At 47.7% G+C, this 20019-nt stretch overlaps 1 protein-coding gene across 2 annotated transcripts; it reads right to left on the bottom strand.

Annotated features, from left to right (window-relative positions):
• Positions 1–332: 332 nt before the first annotated feature.
• PHGDH (phosphoglycerate dehydrogenase) lies at positions 333–18196 on the bottom strand. 2 transcript variants are annotated; one of them, XM_053391064.1, is made up of 12 exons: positions 18019–18195; positions 14341–14492; positions 6889–6954; positions 6174–6228; positions 5962–6060; positions 5649–5781; positions 4846–4994; positions 3949–4101; positions 3280–3412; positions 1855–1982; positions 1234–1456; positions 333–561 (listed from the first exon to the last, which is right to left on the bottom strand). In XM_053391064.1, exons 1-12 carry the CDS (start codon positions 18157–18159, stop codon positions 413–415), a joined length of 1581 nt encoding a protein of 526 aa, XP_053247039.1. In that variant the 5' UTR covers positions 18160–18195; the 3' UTR covers positions 333–412. The 2 variants fall into 2 exon arrangements, with proteins under 2 accessions (XP_053247039.1, XP_053247040.1); XM_053391065.1 differs by lacking the exon at positions 1234–1456 and having other exon boundaries at positions 18019–18196.
• Positions 18197–20019: the final 1823 nt, after the last annotated feature.

Here is a 20019-nt window from a genome sequence, read left to right as displayed (position 1 = left end):
GACCCTCAGGGTCCCTTCCAACTCTATGATAAATCCCTGTGATAAAAAATATGCCAACCACAGGAGGTAGCTCTTCTGCAGCCTGCCTCAGTGCTCTGCTTTCCTTTGGACCCCTCAGCGAGGCCGAAAGAGGGGTCTTCTCACCTGGGTAGTCCAGGACCTTCACACACATTGCCCCCAGCCCTGTGCTCTGGAGAGGTCACTTCAGGGCTGCTAATGCAGCGGTTTGACTTCACCCCTGGAGGTGCACTCCATTGTCTCTCAAGACAGACCGATATCAACAAAAATGTAACGCCTCGGCTCTTGTAGCTCAAGGATGCAGTGGGCAGCAGTTTCTGCAAATTCTTTTTATTGGAATGTGCAACATTTAATGAAGAAAACTTGCTGGCCCTGCCAGGTTTTGAACCACAGCTTAAAGGGCAACCTGAACAGCTTCTGTCACGTGTCGCTTCAGCTCCTGGAGGTTTTGTAGGGCAGAAGACACACTCAGGACGTTCCATGCCTGCCCAGCCACGGTGCCGGAACGGTGGTATGACAACAGCTCTGCCTTCCCCAGCAGTCCTGCAAACAAAGCAACACTGAGTTCATGCATCCTAGGAGACAAATAGAGCGAGATCAGACTGCTCTGTTTGGTTAAAATGGCTTCTATTGGGGGAGGAATAAGATCTAACAAAACATTGGGGCTGCAGATAATGGGACACAGTCATGGCCGTATGCTGGGTAAGAGAAGTTTTGCGCCCCTTAAGGAGTGCCCAGGTGTGGCCATCTTCCTGAGGAAGCCTGAGGGCAGCACAAACCTCTCCCTGGGAAAGAGAGACCATTTCTTCCCTTACCTATCTACAGCTGCTCTCTGCACCTGCCCTTCCCTGCATCTGTTCCCCACCCTTGAGGTTTTCCTTGTTGGTGTCTTCACCCAACCATCCCCAGAGGGATGAACATTTCCTGTTCATCCCACCCAGGATCCCTTCCTCCTCCTTTTCACCCCAATCCTTCCTCATCTGTGGGGTGTTAGAACCCTCAAGCATTGGCACATCTCCTTCTCGTCTTTGGGGCGCACAGAGTTGGAACAGCAGCCCCTGAGCAATTCCAGGCCTGACAAACTCCGTCCCAGCAAAGCACTCTTCTGTTACACGGCCCCGGAGAGTGAAGGATGCACTGTCAAGAGACAAGGGTTTCCCCGTGCCAATTGTTAGATTAGGGAGCTCTGAAAGGGAAGAGGAGGCCTCTCCTTACCAAGGACGGTTGGCAACAGGCTGGCATCAGAGGTCTTGGCTCTGTAGAACAGCAGAGTGCCGGAGAGGGGAACGTGCTCTTTGAAGACGGCTCCGCTGAGTTCATGCAGGACAGGAGTGCTGCCTTCCACAGACCCAACTAACACATAGGGTGACTCTTGTGCAGAAAGTTGCAGCAGGGCCTCGTTGCTACCCAGGGCTCTGCCACTGTGGCTTGTGGTGATCTGCAGGGGGGAGAGGGCAAAAGAGATGCAGAGCCTGTTCACTGCAGAGGGGATCTGCTTCCAGATTCCCCCTTTGGGGAACTCGAGGCCAGCTCAGCTCTTGCCCATCATGCAGCAAGAAAGAGAGGCAGGGCCCCTGCTGAGAGGGCAAGTGTAAAATCTGATCAATGGGCAGAAATTCAATATGTGAAACTGAGCCACATATCTGTGCTGAGGAAGCTGCACCAGTTGAGTTTCTGACCGTTTTGCAGCTGCAAAGATAAAAACCATGTCAGGGGGGGGGGAGACGCCACCCTCTCTTGAGCAGACCAAAGGAAAGGCTCAAAGACCCCACTGCTATGTCGATGCTCCCCAAGGAGCTGCCCCAGGGACCTGTCAGCGGAGGGCACCAGACGTACCTTCAGCCCAGATTCCTGTGCCAGGAGAAGCCCATTGACAAGGTTCGCGTCCTTCTGCACAGTTTCCTTAAGGAGGCCGATGGCCACGGCAGGGCTCAGGTAGCTGCCCGCCTTCTGCAAGGTTGCGCCTAGTGAGTGTGACAGGCATGGTCAGTTAATTTTGAAAGTGTTCTGCGTGTTTCCTGTCCTGTCCTCACCAGAAGACGAGTCAATGAAGAGACCGGACCATCTGATCAAGGGCTGTGCCAGAACCAGACACCCCAATCAGCAGGACCCTGGGGCCTGACTTGCTTCTTGGCGGTATCTGTGAAAAGCAACACTGGGGCTGCTGCCTCCTCGTGTGCAAGCCTCTCACTAGCTCCCCTCCAGTGGGAATCGCGAGACAAAAGCCACCGGGTGGGCTAACAGCCCCCCCCTTTCCCTTTACACAGGCCCCATACTCGCACCTTAAATAGCAGTGGGAAAGGTTCACTTGCTCAGCCGTCAGGCTGCTGTTAAAGGGACAGCATCAGGGCCGGTAAACAAGCCCACAAGCCTCGCTGCAGCTGCAGCAACACATCAAGATCCCATTGCTTCTCCTCAGCTGCAACACTGCAGCAACGGAGCACATTCTCATCTCTTCTGTGTGTTCATTAGTAGCACCCATGACAGACTGCTACCGGTTAGCGGCTCATGCTTCCTTAGCAGCCAGAGCAGAGGGGGACACAGGCAGTTAGGGGCAGGCTTCTCCCCACCAAGACCTTGTGGACTTGGCAGAAGAGCAGGGAGGAGGGAGAAGAGCAAGCACACACCCAAGGCAGCAGGGCAGAGCGCTGGGCCTGGCGACAGGCAAGTTGCAGCAGGACGAAGCAGCATGGCGAGAAGGCAGAAAGGCCAGAGGAGGAGACAAAGGAGAAGCTGTCAAGAGGGCTGCAGAACAACTGATAGAGCATGTGGGGGGGGGACCTGAGCCAGCCCCCCAAGGCTGGGCCTACAGCTCCCAGGACCTGTGCTGGCCGTGGGCCGCGTTGGTGTGGAGTTGGGAGTCCAACCACAGCGAGGTTTCCCCAGCCTTGTGGTAGCTAAATAAGCAGGGCTCTGTGTCTTCTGCACCAGCACGTAAAGGAGGACCTGATACAGGATTCAGCTCCCTGAGAACCTTGGATGTTCCTACATATAGAAAAACAAGTTTGCACTCATCATGGTTGCAGCAATTGCCTTAAAAGTAAATGGTTCATGAGTGGCAAAAACTCATTGATATGGGTTGCAAAATTCAACTGTTTTTCACACAGAATGAAGAAGGGGTTTTAAAGCACAAGAACACCGAACCCTGCACTAAGGAGAGGTGAGAGAGCAAAAGCAGAGGGGTAAATAGACTTAGGCATTTAAAAAATAAAACCCGACAGGATCTCCAGCCCAGTGCTGCTCCTGGATCTCTCCTCTCACCGTGAGTGACAACCTGAATGCCTCCATTCAGTGGGTGGCTCAGTGCCTGCAGCACAGTCCCCAGGGCCCTGGCCAGGGCAATCCATGGTTTGGTATGAGGTGCGTATGCACTGTGGAGAGCTTGGCCATTGACCTGAGGGAAAGAAAAAACCTCTGCTCCATTTCTCCTGCTTGTACTGCCTGGGATCCAAGCCCCAATGACAACACTTTTAATGAAGGGCAGTGCTTCTCCTTCTGCCTTCCTGCAAATCTACCCAGGCATCCATCCAAAGACCTTGCCTGGGCTCAGTTCTACTGTTGCTATCATTTGCTAAAGAGTGATATTGGCAGTTGAAGAGTGCAAATGCTGAGCTTGCTGGATCAAAGCGTGACACTTGCTTTGCAAAGAAGTTGAGCCAGACTGCCACGTGACACTTTGCAAGTCTGCCCAGTTGCACTGCAGAATATTTTGCTTTATCTAACAAGCTTGTCCTTAAACAATCGTTGAGAAAACCAACATGCTCATGCTTTGCAGAACAGCTATTTTGCATCTTAAATTGCTAAAAAGCTCAAATTTTAGAAAACAAAACAGAAAAGAACAAAAAACCCCAAAATAAACCACAGTTTTAAACTAAAAACCAATATTAAGATTAATTTTATAAATTGAAAAACAAGAAGAGAAGGACTCACGGCGCCAACCAGTGCCCTGCCCTGGGCCCAGTCCACTATTTGCACTGCAATCTCCCTGCCACAGCGACTCTGAGCTTCTCTAGTGCTGGCACCCAAGTGGGGGCAGCAGATGACATTGGGGTGGTTTACCAAGGCCTTGTTCGTGGGTGGCTCCTGGAGGGGGAAGAAGAAGAGCTGAGTCTGTTAGTAAGGCCTGCATTTCGTACGGCTTCCTTGTCCAAGCTGATCTCTCGCGGACGGCCAGGGAAGGGGAATGTTGGGAGATTCAGGACAGACAAAAGGAAGTCCTTCACACAGCGCAGAGTTAAACTACGGCAATCGCTCCCACAGGAGACAGTGGTGGCCCCCAACATGGAGGATTTTGGAAGAGGACTAGGCAAATTCCTGGAGGCAGCCATGCTTCTGAAGGCAACGGCTGGCAACCACGGGAGCGGAGAGGGCTCTTGCGCTCCTGTTCTGCTGGCTGGCTTCCCACAGTCATATGGCTGGCCCCTGTGAGAACAGGATGCTGGGCAAGATGAGCCCCAGACCTGATCTCACACCCTCAAGCCCAAGGCTGCAAAGATAGCCATCTTCTGTGGGAACCAAGGGAGGAGTCCTGGAGCCCTTCCATGCTTCCACATTCAGCAAAGTCCTGGCAAGGCTCAGGTGCTCACTCCAAAGGCTCCCTCACCAGCAGCATTTCCTCCACGAGCCTCTTTGGTGCGGCTGATCTGTGCCAGGGGAGCAGAAGGGCTGTCTGCTCTAAGGCAAGGCACTGGATGAGACCCTCTTGCCACATGCTGGCATTCCAATAACCACACAAAAGCAAGAAGGGCAGCCTGGGGCATCGAAAGAGATTCCTGGTGGCACCCCAAGGAAAGCCAGGGAATGAAATCCAATGCCCAAGCACCTCACCTGCGTGAAGACATCTAGGGCTGCTCCCCCACACTGGCCAGACTGCAGGGCCCGCAAAAGGGCACCCTCATCCACAATGCCTCCTCGGGCACAATTGATCACGTGGACCCCACGCCGGCACCGAGCAAAGGTGGCGTCATTCAGGAGCCCTGGAAAGGAGGCAGCCGTCAAAACACAGGTGGCAACAGCTCCCACGCCACTCCAGCCGCAGCCGGCTTTCCTGAGGAGGGGGAGGGCAAAGCGAGCCCACCATCCCCTGGGGGGCTTTGGGGCTGCGCATCTATGATTACCACACCCCCAAATGTAGATGGGTGCCATCCTGGAAATCAAGCTTTCAGTTTCATAAAGAAGGAAGCAGTTTTCTAGTCCTAAAGTGCCAGGAGAAGTTTCTGACGCTTTCCTGCATATTAACTCTTTGCTCCTCTGCATGAGTAACAGAAACAGAATTATGAAAAACAAGCCATAAGGCAAACATCGTTATTATTATGGCAGCAACAATACAGCTTTCCCCTGCTGCATTTCTGTACCAGCTGTATGTCTCCTGCTTGAGGCGATCCACCGACTTTTCTTTCTGGCAGCACCCTTCCTCCCTCACATCCATGATCCACCTTCTGCACTCCCGTGCGAAGGCTGGGCTGCCTCTGCTGCTTCAGCCAACTTCCCATGCCCAAGCAAGTTGTGGGGGCTCCTCAGTCCCCACACACAGCCCTGCTGCCCCATTCCCAGTGGAGCACTCTGCAGGCACACAAGCAGCCCAGGACCCTGCAGGATCACCTCTGGCAGTCCCCAGGAGCACCCCTTACCTGTGGTGGAAGGCAGCAGAGGGGTGTGGACGGTGATGAAATCACACAGCGGCCAGACTTGTTCCAAAGGCAGCTGCTCAACTCCAAAAGCAGCAGATTCCTCGGGAGTGATGATGGGGTCGTAGCCTATGGTCTGAAGGCCAAGGCAGAGAGAGACCGAGAGCTCTTTAAGGTCGCTGAGATTCCCCACCCCATCTCAACACCCCCAGCATGGAAGAGAGGCACAGGGCCTCTTGAGAAGGCAACGGATCAGGGCCGCAGGATGTGCCTCCTCCAGACCACAAGTGGTCCCCCTCTGTAAGGGCATTCTTACCTTCATGCCAAAGGACTGCATCCGGACGGCCACTTCGCGTCCGATCCTGCCTAGGCCAAGAATGCCCAGTGTCTTTCCCTGAAGCTCCATCCCCATGAACTAAGGCAAAAAGTACACCTCCATGTGAGAAGATGGCAGGCCTTGCCTGCGCAGTGTCCTTCCTGCGCCCCAGCAGTGCAGCGGGAGATGGAGACCCCAACCCAGCCTCCTACCTTCTTTCGATCCCATTTCCCTTCCTTCATTGAAGCTGCAGCTTGTGGGATTTGCCTGAAATGAAAGACTCCAGTTTAGCAGGTTCCAACAAGGGCCCAAGCCACAGCAGAGGAGCCATCTGCATGTCTTCTTCTCTTGGACATGCTGGTGTGGAAGATTTAAGATTGTTTTGGTTGTGGGGGGAAGCTCATTTTCCCAAAGGTAGGAATGGCCTGTGTCCAAAAGAGACACAGCTATGGAAATTTTCACAAGTGTGTTTGTGTTTTGTTTGTGTAACAAAACCTAACAGCTACTTCTTATGGGGCAAAGGAACTGCAGGAGGAGGACATTTGGAGTAGAACAGTGGCAGGGAATGGCTTCACCCTTTCCCTATTCTTCTAGAATCCACCTCCCAAAAACATCCCCTTTCCCAAACAGGGTTTCAGACGTGTATGCGAGGGCCCTTTTCTGCATGGGAACGTGTAGCTTGAAGAGATGGGTTTCAGCAGAAAAACAACAGGAGGGAAGGGTGAGGCACCCCCTCCAAAGCTGCTTTTCTGTGACAAGAAGGGGCTGCCCTAGTTCTATGGAGTATGTCTGCACAGATAGTGTGCAGCTCCATGTGAAACGTGTCTTTGGGGGGAGCTACAGGTTCTTCTCAAGCGCAGAGACGCAGTGCGGTGCAGCCGGTGCTTCTGAAAGGCCTTGTTCTCTTCCCAGAGCCCCATCACCTACCTTGCCAGGCTCATGACCATGCCACACGTCAGCTCGGCCGCACTGAGGCTGTTGCCAGTCGGTGTGCTGAGGAGCAAAACAAAAGCAGAGGAAGTTGGGCGGAGCCCCTGGGAAAAGCTCCAAGGCCCCCAACTCTTCCACAATGAGAGCTGTGAACTCTGTGCCTGCTGTTCTTCAGAGACAGCAAATACTCCCTGGCATCCCTCTTGTGTAGACCTTTAGGGCTCACCCACACCTGCCCACCAAGGCACAGGTCAGTGCTCAAAAGCTCCGTGTCTGAGCACACACACCCCCACTCCCTGTGGACACATGAGACAACTTTCCTCCCAAGTTCTGCTTGTACAAATTTGGGCAAAGCTAGCAATGCATCTAAATCCCCCTAATGAGCACAATGTGTTATCACCTGAAATATTCCTCACAGGCAGAATAATACTTTGCTCCCTCTCCTCCTGTGGTGCAGTTAGGAGGAAGAAGCTGTTGCTTTAATTTTCAGTAAATTGCAATTACCCAATATAGCTGAACTGAGAAATATGATTAGTGTTAACTGTGGTTAAGGGAGACAAGTACAGCTCGCCCTTCCCCCTTGCCATGCCAAGGATCACTCAAAGTTACATGGCACTAGGGACTTCCGAGTTAGCGCCAGCGCTGAATGGCGGATTTCTCCCAGAGCTCCGGGAGAGATCTGCTTCGCGGGTTCGGGTCCCGTAGCTCACGGCGGAGCAAGGACCCTCAAAAGTCACAGGCGCGTAGCCTGTGAACCGGAGACTCGGCGGGCACCTTTGCCCCCCCCCCGACGTTGTGAAATAGCCTTTTTAAAGGCTATAGATCAGCGGAGGGTGCGTGGAGCGGTGCTGAGAGTCGCTTTCACCCAGCCTGCGAAGCGAAGCCGCGTCGCCATTAGCGGAGAGCGCTGACTTCTTCCGAGGATTTTGGATTTAAAAAGAGCAACTTTCCGTGAGTAGGATTGGGCTTGCATTAAAAATTGGACACTAAAATTAAGAAATTTGGGCACCGAGACGGATAAGCATTAAAAAGGAAGTCTGCTTTCCGTCCTGCAGCAAGATTAAAGCGAAAGACAGCTAAGCTGTAACTTTTGACAGGAGAGTTTATGAGTTAAGAAACCCAACACCAAGCAAAGAACTCCCCCCCCAGAAGGCAGGAGAGGGGGGGAAGAAGATTTTAAAGGGATTCCCTGCCGGTTTTAAAGGAGATTGAACTGTTTACCGCTGCTTATCTACCTGGGGGTCGGACTGCCGGAGGAAAGGAACCGGCTAAGGACGGTCGTTACAAAAAAGGTTAGAAAGTAACTGATATATAGACTCTGGCTACTCTCAACTTGAAACATCGTATTTGGCTATATAGTAAGTTACCTGCAGGACACTATTGATTTGGATCTTTTACAAAGAAAAGGACTTGGAGGGCTTTTGCTTTTTGGAAGTGTGGGAACAATTTGAAGTTTAGGAACTGACTTTACGCCCTCTAGAGGATTGGGACAGTTTCAGCAACCAAGTGGAATTTAAAACCTGAGAACTTTTCTCTATTGACAGCTTAAGAGTGTGGGAATGACCTTGAACGAAAGACTTTGTTATGGCAGATGGTAAACAGAAAGAAGATTCACAAGAAACAACTTTGAGATCTGGTAGACAATACAAAGTGGACTCTTCTATGCAAAGAAGGGCCTCTGTATCAGGGGCCTCGGGAACTGCAGCTGTCACAAAGGCAAGAGTGAAAACAATGTCTTCGGAAGAAGCGTTTACAAAGGCCTTGGGAAAAATAAGTGATTCTTTAGAGGAATTAAAGAAGCAAGGTGCTGAAACAAATAAGAAAATTGAAGAAATCTCTGGGAAAATTGATTTAAATACTAAAAGTATAACTGACCTTGGGAACAAAGTGAACTCTAATGCAGAAGCAATTGGGAAACTACTGGAAGATTCAACTACAACGCGAAAGATAGCTGAAGAAGCTAAGGAAATTGCTACTGCTGTTGAAGGGAAACTTCCACCGGTGTACAGGAAACTGGATGAGTATGAACTGACACTTTCTATGCAGGATATGCAACGCAAAGAGAAAAACCTGAGGATTAGACTTGTGCCGGAAAAGGAAGGAGACAACTTGGTGGATTATTTGACAAAAGAGTTTTCTGACTTCTGGAAGCAAGATCTGAAAGAAGAAGAGTTCAAAATAGAGAGTGCATTCAGGTTGGGAATAAGGCAGAAGAAGAATAGACCCAGAGATTGCTTGATAACTCTAAGATCCAAAGAAGAGCGAGATAAAATATTGAACCTGCACTACCAAACAACCCTTCGAATTGAGGATTTTCATATTGAGATCTTTAAAGATATCCCTAAAAGTATCTTGGATGCAAGAGGTCCTTACAAGGATCTGGTGACATTACTGAAGAGGAACTACATACTATTTAGGTGGGAGTTTCCCCAAGGCCTGTCTTTTAAATACAAGGGGAAGAAAAGAAGAATAAAAACAGTGAGTGATAAAGACAAGTTCCTGGGAGAACACGAAGAAGACCTACAGAAAGAGACCTATCCAGGAGAAAGACATCCTTCAAGATTAGATACGGACACAGAACCACCGACAAAGGACGAACAACAATTGGGAGCTGTAGGAGGAACTAAATAACCCCATCATGGCTTTGCAACTTCTAACTTGGAATTGTAATGGTCTAAACAACCCCCGAAAAAGGAAAAATATATTTCATGCTTTAAAGAAAGACCAATTGGACTTGATTTGTTTACAAGAGACCCACGTGACAAGAGCACATAGAAAACTGTTAATAAACAAGAGATTGGGACAAGAATTTATATCTTCAGACAAAGTAAAAAAAAGAGGAGTGGTGATCTACGTAAAGGAAAATTTGCAGCCGAAACAAATTTTTAAAGATGATCAAGGAAGATACCTGGCAATTGAAATTCAATCTCAAGGAGAAAAATTTTTGATAGTGGGGATATATGCACCAAATGAAGGGAAAGCAGAATTCTTTAAGAAGTTGCATGAGATTTTAATGGACTATATGGATTACAAACTGATTATGATGAGAGACATGAATGGAGTAGTTTCAACAAATATGGACAAAGCACAAAGACAGGTAGTCACAAAAGACGGAAGACTACCAAAAACTTTTTTTGAAATGACTGACAATATGGACTTGATTGACATTTGGAGAACAAAACACCCATTAGAAAGAGAGGGAACCTTCTTTTCTGAAGCCAAAATGACATGGACACGGATTGACCAAATTTGGGTGACTAGCAGTATGGCGTCGAATATAAAGAAAGTGGAAATCTGCCCAAAAACCCTCTCCGACCATAACGCAGTTAAGATGGAGATGAAGCAAACAACAACTGGTTCCTTCAGATGGAGAATGAATGACACCTTATTTAGAGACGAGGAGATTTGTAAGAAGGCCCAAAAAACTTTGAAAGATTATTTTGAAATCAACTTAAGGACTAAAGTAGAAAAAAGAATAGTATGGGACGCAAGTAAAGCCGTGATGAGAGGGTTTTTGATACAACAAAATTCATTAAAGAAAAGAAAGCAAAATGAGAGGAAAGAGAAAATCTTGGAAAAGATAAAAGAAGGGGAAAGGAAATTAAGACTGAAGCCAAAATCACAAGAGACTTTAAGAGAAATTAAATTGTATCAAACACAATATATGGAACTGATGAACCAAGAAATAGAATGGAAAATTAAACAAATGAGGCAAAAGACCTTTGAATCTGCAGATAAATGTGGCAAGTTATTGGCTTGGCAAATAAAGAAGAGACAAAAACTCAACACGGTAATAAATTTAGAAGTGGATGGAAAGAACATATGCAACCCAGTGGAAATTAGGAACTGTTTTCAGAGCTACTTTAGACAATTGTATACACAAGGGCCGCAGAAAGATAAAGACATACAACAATTCCTCGAGAAAAATGGGCTGAAAAAGATTTCCCAGGAAAGTAAGACAATTTTGAACCAGGAGATATCAGCACAGGAAATAGAAGATGCCATTCATAACATGACGTTGGGCAAATCACCTGGACCGGATGGATTGACTTCCAAATACTACAAAGTTTTGAAGGAAGGGCTCATACAACCTTTGAAGGAAGTCTGCAACGAGATCATGGAGGGGAGAAGGGCACCCGATACGTGGAGAGAGGCCTACATTACACTTATACCAAAGACAGAGACTGAAAAGACCCAACTTAAGAACTACCGACCCATCTCCTTACTAAATGTGGATTACAAAATCTTTGCTGATGTTTTAGCAAAGAGACTGAAAAGAGTTTTGATGGAGGAGATTCATGGAGATCAGGCGGGCTTTCTCCCGAAAAGGCATTTGTCGGACAATGTAAGGAATATAATTGACATTTTGGAGAAGTTGGAAGTGAACATAAACACTAAGGCTGTTTTGATATTTGTGGACGCCGAGAAAGCCTTTGACAATATTTCTTGGAGTTTCATGTTGAAGAACCTCCGGGGGATGGGGGTAGGCCAAGGGTTTGAAAATGGTATAGGTGCAATATATTCTGAACAGAAAGCAAAATTAATTGTAAATAATGTGGTAACAGAAGAGTTTAAGATTGAAAAAGGGACACGACAGGGGTGCCCTATCTCCCCATTACTTTTTATATCGGTCCTGGAGGTTTTGCTTAATATGATCAGGAGGGATCAGTTGGTTAAAGGGATTCAGGTCGGAGCTAAACAATACAAACTGAGAGCATTTGCAGATGACCTAGTACTTACATTGCAAGAGCCAGAAGCTAGCACGAAAAGAGTTTTGGAAATAATTCAAGAGTTTGGTCAATTGGCAGGATTTAAATTGAATAAGTTAAAGACTAAGGTATTGGAGAAAAATTTAACACAGATTGAAAAAGAAAGGTTTCAGAATGAGACGGGGTTGACTGTGGTTAAAAAAGTGAAATATCTGGGTGTGAACATGACAGCTAAAAATGTGAATTTATTTAAAGATAATTATGAAAAAACTTGGACAGAAGTGAAAAAAGATCTGGAGATTTGGTCAAATCTGAAGCTTTCCTTGTTAGGTCGAATTGCAGTTATAAAAATGAATGTATTGCCAATAATGTTGTTTCTGTTTCAAGCATTACAAATTATGGACAAAATGGATTGTTTCAAGAAGTGGCAGAAAGATATATCTAAATTTGTCTGGCAGGGCAAGAAGCCCAGAATAAAATTCAAGATATTAACGGATTCAAAGGAAAGAGGGGGGTTTGCCCTGCCAGACTTTAAATTGTACTATGAAGCGGCAGCTCTCTGCTGGCTAAAAGAATGGCTGCTTCTTGAAAACACAGACATTTTGGATTTGGAAGGATTTAACAATATTTTTGGGTGGCATGCATATTTGTGGTATGACAAGGTTAAAGCGCATAAAAGTTTCAAAAATCATATTGTCAGAAAAGCACTATTAAATGTCTGGGTCAGATATAAGGACTTGCTGGAAAATAAGACTCCAAGATGGCTATCACCAATGGAAGCTAAGGCAGTTAAAAAGCTAAATATGGAGTCGAAATGGCCAAGATATTGGGAAATCTTGGAAAAGGAAGGGGACAAATTGAGATTGCAGAGTTTTGAAAAACTAAAAGGGAAGGTGAGAGATTGGTTACATTATCATCAAATAAACAAAGTGTTTAAATTAGACAGTAAAATAGGCTTCCAGGTGGAAAAATCAAAATTAGAGACTGAACTGTTAGAATCCAGTACTAAGAATTTGTCAAAAATGTATGATCTGCTGCTGAAATGGAATACACAAGATGAAATGGTAAAATCAAGTATGATTAAATGGGCTCAGGACATTGGTCATAACATCATGTTTGCTGATTGGGAAAAGTTGTGGACCACCGGGTTGAAGTTTACGGCGTGTAATGCCTTAAGAGAAAATATAATGAAAATGATTTATAGGTGGTACATAACCCCAGTCAAGCTTGCAAAGATCTACCATGTGCCTGACAATAAATGTTGGAAATGTAAAGAAAAGGAAGGTACATTTTTTCACCTCTGGTGGACGTGCCCGAAGATTAAGGCATTCTGGGAAATGATTTACAATGAACTGAAAAAGGTATTTAAATATACTTTACCCAAGAAACCAGAGGCCTTTCTCTTGGGTATTGTCGGCCAGGGGGTGTTAAAGACAGATACAACTTTTTTTATGTATGCTACAACAGCAGCTAGAATACTTATTGCAAAGTACTGGAAGACACAGGATCTACCCACACTGGAAGAATGGCAGATGAAGGTGATGGACTACATGGGCTTGGCAGAAATGACGAGCAGAATCCGAAACCAGGGAAGAGAAGCGGCGGAAGAAGAATGGAAAAAGTTCAAGGACTATTTAAAGAAATATTACAAAATTAATGACAGTTAAAATGATGTTGGATTAAAATAAATGGTTACTATTAGTATTGGTTAAGACAAAGAGAATAAGGATGATTAACATAAATTTATAGTAAAATAAGGGAAGATTCGCTGAATAATTGTAAGAACTTGGAATACAGAAACGGGAAGCAAGAGGAAGTCGAGGAAGTAAGGTTTAAGAAATTAGGATATGAAATGGTACTTGTTTTTTGTTTTGTTATTGTTTGTTGTTTGTTTTTGTATGTTTTGTTTGTGTTAATATAAAAATTGTTTAATAAAAAATATTATTAAAAAAAAAAAAACAAAGTTACATGGCACTAGGGAGCACAGCTCAACCACAGGGGAAAATCCCTGTCCCAGGGACTGAATGTTTTGGCAGAGAGCCCAGCTCCAAAACAAGCTGGAATGTTTGCAGAAGAGGGCAACCAAGATGATCAAGGGACTGGAAACCAAGCCATATGAGGGAGGTGGGTCTGTTTAGCCTGGAGGAGACTAAGAGGACACAGGATAGCCATCTCCAAATATCTAAAGGGCTGTCACATGGAAGATTAAACAAGCTTGTTTTCTGGTACTCCTTGGCAGTGGTGCCTGCTCTGTGGAGCACCCTTCTATCAGATGTCAGAGATTAACAATTATATGACTTTCCGAAGACATCTGAAGGCAGCCCTGTATTGGGAAGTTTTTAATGTTTGATGTTTCACTGTGTTTTTTATATGATGATGGAAGCTATCTAGACTAGCTGGGGCAACCCAGTCATAGGGGTGAGGTATAAGTATTATTATTATTATTATTAGTTCAACAGTGGAACAGACTCCCTCAGGAGGCGGTGGACTCCCCTTCCTTGGAGTGTCACAGGCTGCTTCGTGAGATTCCCGCATTGCAGAGAGTTGGACTAGATGACCTTTCGAACCCTACAAATTTACGATTCTATGAACTACGTTGTGCGTGTGTGACTATGTGGGGGGGATACCTTGGGGGGTCTTGAACTAATAGGTTGTTGGCCTCCACCTTCTTTGGACACCCTTCCTGCCAGGCTTCCTCTGATCTTGTGACACCCCTGCGCCCATGTGAGAAGCGGCTTACTTCATGACCAGGATTCCTTTCCTCGTAGCGGCATCGACATCCACATTGTCCACGCCAGTCCCGGCTCTACCAATGACCTGCAGCTTCTCAGCAGCATTGATGACCTCTGCAGTCACTTTGGTGGCAGATCGCACAATGAGCCCATCGCAGTCCTAAAGAAATCACAGCAGGAGTGAGCAAAGGGCTGCCTAGAGAACCGGAAGCCAGCAGGGAGGCTGGCGGAGGAACAGGGCTTAAAAAATTGAAACCATTGGCCAAGGCAACAAATATTTTGCACCAATAGCCAAATTCTCTAAGGTGCATGAATGACGTATTATGGTATGCAAATTCAGAAATTTGAATGCCATGCTTTAATTTATGCAAACGTAGCTACTAGGGTGGGACTATTATCTGGGGGTTTGACTCTGAAATGTCTGAAGGCCAAGGGAGGCAGGATTAGACCACGCTAGGTGCAGAACTGAGGTAAATAATGGCTCTTGATAGGTACATCTGTGGATATAATATGCCAGCAGTTCCTCAGCTCAGTCTCCAGCCACACAGCCCCTTGTGAGAGAGAGAATGGGAAGAGACGCACAGAAGTGTTACCAGGGTTGCACTATGAGCAAAGAGTCAGCAAAAGTCAAGTTGGGCACTATGGCACCATGGGCACAAAATCTCCCAAAGAAGTCCCACCTTTAGGTAACAGTAGCAGGCCATCTGCTTCCAGTTCTGGGATCTCTCTCCTGCAGTAGACCTGGGGGAAGAAGCTGTTCTACCATGAACAGGTGAGGCCTGGCTTTGAGGGCTCCATGCCAAGCGGGTACCCCAGCATCTGTCCCCAAATGCAGCCGAGCTAAGGCACAAAGTCAAAAGTGCAGCCAAAATATGGCCAGAGAAACCCAAAATGCAAATTCCAGGTGCTCTGCAATGACTGTCACGCAGGCTGCATAGGATGGCTGGCCTCTGATGGCTGCCCAGATACTTCAGCAACTAGCTGCCTATCCACAGGGCTCAGCCAAGAGTCCATTGAACCAGGGTCTGTGCCCTCAGCCTGGCTCAAACAATTCAGGGTGCTGGCTTTGATTTTGAGAGGCTTTAACCCTCTGAACCCAAGGAAAAAGCCTCCTCCCTTGGGCCCCTTGACAGATCGTCAAGTTCACTCACAAGACCATCTGGGAGCTACTTTCAGCCACAAAGGATGGACACAATAGTGCCACATAAGGCTGCCCATTCCACAAGGGCAGAATCTCGCCATTCAGCTGGGATGGCTTTCAGTGGCATGGAGTATAGACAGTGTGCACAGACACACACATGTACAAATGCACTGTTGTTTGGCTTTTGCAATTTATGTTGCAAAGAAGGACATTGTCACCCTCCTCACCAGAAAAAGCTGGAATGGGGATGAGGAAGGTGTTTTCAGCCCATGTGGTTCAAGGCAGAGAGTGATAACGCTGACACATCAAGAGGAAAGTTAATCAAATTCTCTGCTATTAGTCTGTCAAATTCTGAGGAGTGCTGTAAAATCAGACAGGTGGAGGCAAGTTTCATTCCCGTTCCACAAGAACTGAGGCTAAACCAAGCAGATATTCTGCACCTTCTGCTGTTCTAAACAAGCACAAAAAACTGGGAGAGGCAGCATTTCTTTAGCGCCAGCCAACCACATTTTAACAAAACAGCAGTTTTCCATGGTGGAATATTTTCCAGTGGTTCTCCCACAAAGTCCCTCCCTGTGAGAAATGGGAATGGGAGATTGTCTATAAATAAAGCTAAGGACCATGAAAGAGGAAAAGGCAGAGAAGCGATCAACCTGAAAACACTTTTGCCCTTCCCTAACATCTGTGGTAGGGCAACAGTGAAATATAAGGAACAAGGGGTGCAACCCTATGCGATGTTCTCCTCCAGTCCCACAGAAATGAAGGTGAGTTCCCCAAGGAAGGGGGCTTCCTGAATGAGTCCCCCCTGCATACTTTCACTTGCTCTAAATTGGTTGAGATCTGGTATATGTAGGCATCAAAACTTATAAATATCTCAAAATAGGAAAAGAAAATGAAGGCAATGAAAAATGCAAGCATCCTAATTTCAGCATGTCTGAAGAGTTGTGTGCATGTGCTTGGATAAACTACCCGAACAATTACAATTTTTACTGTAGAGTTGTTTTGTATTTTATCCATGATGTCAAAAACTTCACACACCAAGTTTTAACTGTTCGATATCAGAATGTCTCTGCTTTTTCTTTTCTTTTTTTGAAATCATTTTTATTGATTTTACAAAATAAACTCACATTTACCACATTTAAATTTTAAAATAAAACAAGATTCTTCCAAATCTTAGGACTCCTCCTCCCCTCCGTGGATCCTTTATACAGTTGAACCTCATGTTATGGACAGGATCCCTTCTGGAGGCCTGCCCATAACATGACGCAACTGACGCAAGCCAAAGCGCCACCATCTGCGCACACGCACGGCACCATTTAGCACTTCTGTGCATGCGCGAGCAGCAAAACCCGGAAGTAGCCCATTTCTGTACTTCCGGGTTGTCGTGGGACGCAACACGAAAACACGTAACCTGGACGCAACATGAGGTATGACTGTACAGTGGTACCTCGTGTTAAAAACTTAATTCGTTCTGGAGGTCCGTTCTTAACCTGAAACTGTTCTCAACCTGAAGCACCACTTTAGCTAATGGGACCTCCTGCTGCTGCCACGCTGCCAGAGCACGATTTCTGTTCTCATCCTGAAGCAAAGTTCTTAACCCGAGGTGCTATTTCTGGGTTAACGGAGTCTGTAACCTGAAGCGTATGTAACCCGAGGTACCACTGTATATCTAAATCAACAATATCTACTTTTTCCACATTATGGTCCTCCAAAATATCCAAAGTCTTTGTAATGTTGCAAGAGTTACTAAAAGCTTGCCAAAGAGCTCTTTTAAATGTAGTCTGTATTTGTCCCGTTCCCTATTGAAGTTTTCTCCTCTTTCCATCGCTTTCCCCATTCTAAAGGTCTCTTCTCCCGTGTCTGAGTGAGCTGGTGCTCTAGCTATACCGGACTGGAGAGTTGTAGCAAGTGTGTGAGTAGCTCAGCCAGGAGGAAAGCAGGCTGACACCAGGAATGTTGAAGAAGAGATGGATCAATGCCAACTCTTCCATTTCCTGGGGTTGCCAGCGCTTGTTCTGCCTTGCCCAGCTAATGAAGGAGCAAGGCATTCTTAGGGCCCGGTGCTGCCTGTCTCAGGCTTGGAAGACAACCCAACCATTTTCAGAGTTACCAAAGTGCCTTGACGGCAGAACCTTGCTTTCTTCCAATATAGGTTTGCCATATTTTGAAGAGCAAAAAAGAGGACACATTTGCCGACTTCTGCTTTTAACTATGGATCACTAGGAGGATTCTCATTTTACATCCCCATGAAAAGGAGGACGTGTCCTGCAAAAGGAGGGGCAACCCTGAGATGCTAACGTGATAAACTTCTTTCCAACCCCTTGTCGCCCTTCTTTCCTCCGAGCAGGCGCCCTGCCTTGCCCCTTCCAGCTCCGGAGATGCCACGCCCGGCTGCCCGGGGCCTGGGGGCTCTGCTTCCCGGGGCTGCCCTCGGACCTCCCCCCGCCGCGCGCCCTGCAGGAGCGGGGCCAAGGCGCCCCTGCCCCGGCGCGCGGGGGGGGGGGGCAGCGGCAAGGGCGCCGCGCTCGCCTCTGGCGGGGCTCACCCGGATCTCGGCCAGCAGCTCCTCGGGGCTGAGCCCGGGCTTCTCGGCCACGCCGACGCCGGCCTCGCGCAGCAGCCGCGGGCACGACGGGTCCAGGCTGTCGCTCAGCAGCACCTTCCGCAGCGCGGCGCCCGACGCCATGGTCCGCTCGCCGCTCGCGCCGCCGCCGCCGGAGAAGGCGAGGCTCCGCCGCGCGCCCTAAAGACGCCTCTCGCCGCCGCCGCCCCATTGGAGCAGGCCGGCCCCGCCCCGCCGCGCCCCTCCGGCCAGGGGCTCGGCCTCCCTCGGCCGTCTTGGCGCCCGCCCCTCCTTCTTGGGCCGCTGCCGCTGGATGGGAGCTCGTGCTTCGCCCAGAGAACTCCGGCTACTGACGGTCTGATCAATGGGGGAATCCATCAAATCGCGCAGCAGGAGCCGCGGGGTTGGCACAAAGCGCAGCTTCCTGCAGCGGACATGCCGGGCTCCCTGCAATCCGCGCGCCACGTCGGGACTCCCCGCAGGCTTTGACCCCCGAGGGGTCTCTCCGGATGCTCCCATCAGCTCCGGGCAGCTTGGCCAACGGTCGGGAATGATGGGAGTTGGAGTCCTGCAACACCTGGAGGGCGCGTGCCGTAATTGGTTGCCCCTTCCTTGGTGTTCTGCTTAGAAATGCTGAACTCATATCTGATGTGCAACCAACTTGGTCACTTGGGCTGCAAGACGGGCAGAGAATTCCTACTTAAATATATGGTACAAACTGAGCTTGGTAAGGTGCACTCAATTTAAAATGCCTGATTGATAAGTCCCTTATCCAAGCAAACTATACTTTGCCTTCATCTGGAACCCAGGAAAAGTTGTCGGATTCTCTTCGCAACTCATGGCAGAAGCTAATACTGCAGCCGCTTCTGCTCTGCCCTGCCTGCAGGCTAGATGTCTCATTTTTGGTGCTTGTCACCGTCGCTCCAGGGCTTGGGGGAAAGCAGGCAGTCTCCCCCTCCCGCAGTTCCAGGACCCCCGTTTCCCACTCCCACCCCAGCACCCCATTTTCCAGCTGCTTGTGCACACATAGTGGCCATCCTTCAAAGCCCTCTTTGTCACCCCGACCCCCGTCCTTTCCACACCCATTTTTATTTTTTACTGTTGTGATTTGCAAAATTGCAACAAGATGTCATGGTTACTCCTGCCTCCTCAGCGCAGGCTTCCGCAGCATGCTCAGTTTCTTGCTGCTCCAATATAAGCCAGAAGTGTTCATGCCTCACAGAATTACCCTTTAGATTAGAAGATTTTAGACCGTGCTATTTAGGGAGTGGTAGAAGAAGCAAGAGAAATCAGGACTTGCCTCCTCCTTGCAGCCTTGACTTGCCCTTACTCTGCCCATGTGGTCCAGTTGCCCCAAAATTAATAATAATAATAATAATAATAATAATAATAATAATAATAATAATATACCCCATCCACTCTGGGCGGCTTCCAACAAAATATTAAAGTACAATAATTCATCAAATATTAAAAGCTTCCCTATAAATTTATAGCTGCCTCACACAGTATAGGGTAGAAGCAGGCAAATGCTGGAATATTAAATGTGTGCTTCTACAATAACATGCAAAAGCCATCTTTGATATGAGCTCATATCTGGTTTATGCTCAGTAGAAATAAAAAGGGAGCCGAGTGTCGTTGGAGGGCCACCTCATTGCACAAAGCCAATCGTTTAGCCTTTGATAAGAAATGTTGCATAACCTTTCAGTCACAGCGGTTAATCACCTCATCATGATCAATCCCTAAGATCAAGGTCAATTTCAATATCTCCAAGCTTGAGTTTCTGCTCTGGAAGTTAATCCTATAGAGAGACATGAATAATTATCCTGAGGCCATTTTAGTCTTGCCCAAAAGCTGGCAGGGAGAGACTGCTTAAAACAGAGAAAGTCCCACGCTGCCCTGCATTCCCAGGGAAGGGAACCTCCGGCGTGAGGGCCAAATGTGGCCCATCAGGTCTCTCTGTGTGGCCCTTCGACCTCTTCGCAG

The sequence above is a fragment of the Podarcis raffonei genome, chromosome 6, assembly GCF_027172205.1.
Source record: "Podarcis raffonei isolate rPodRaf1 chromosome 6, rPodRaf1.pri, whole genome shotgun sequence".
Classification (NCBI taxonomy): Eukaryota; Metazoa; Chordata; class Lepidosauria; order Squamata; family Lacertidae; genus Podarcis; species Podarcis raffonei.
The sequence above is the reverse complement of the archived record's forward strand: the minus strand, read 5'-3'. Positions and strand labels throughout refer to the sequence as shown.

Excerpts from the sequence above, each read along its gene's own strand:
- PHGDH (XM_053391064.1), bottom strand. The coding sequence starts at position 18,159 with ATGGCGTCGGGCGCCGCGCTGCGGAAGGTGCTGCTGAGCGACAGCCTG. Across the intron at positions 4,995-5,648 it reads TCTGCTGCCTTCCACCACAG|GGCTCCTGAATGACGCCACC; the intron begins GTAAGGGGTGCT and ends CCTCCTTTCCAG. Across the intron at positions 1,457-1,854 it reads CACAGGAATCTGGGCTGAAG|ATCACCACAAGCCACAGTGG; the intron begins GTACGTCTGGTG and ends TCCCCCCTGCAG.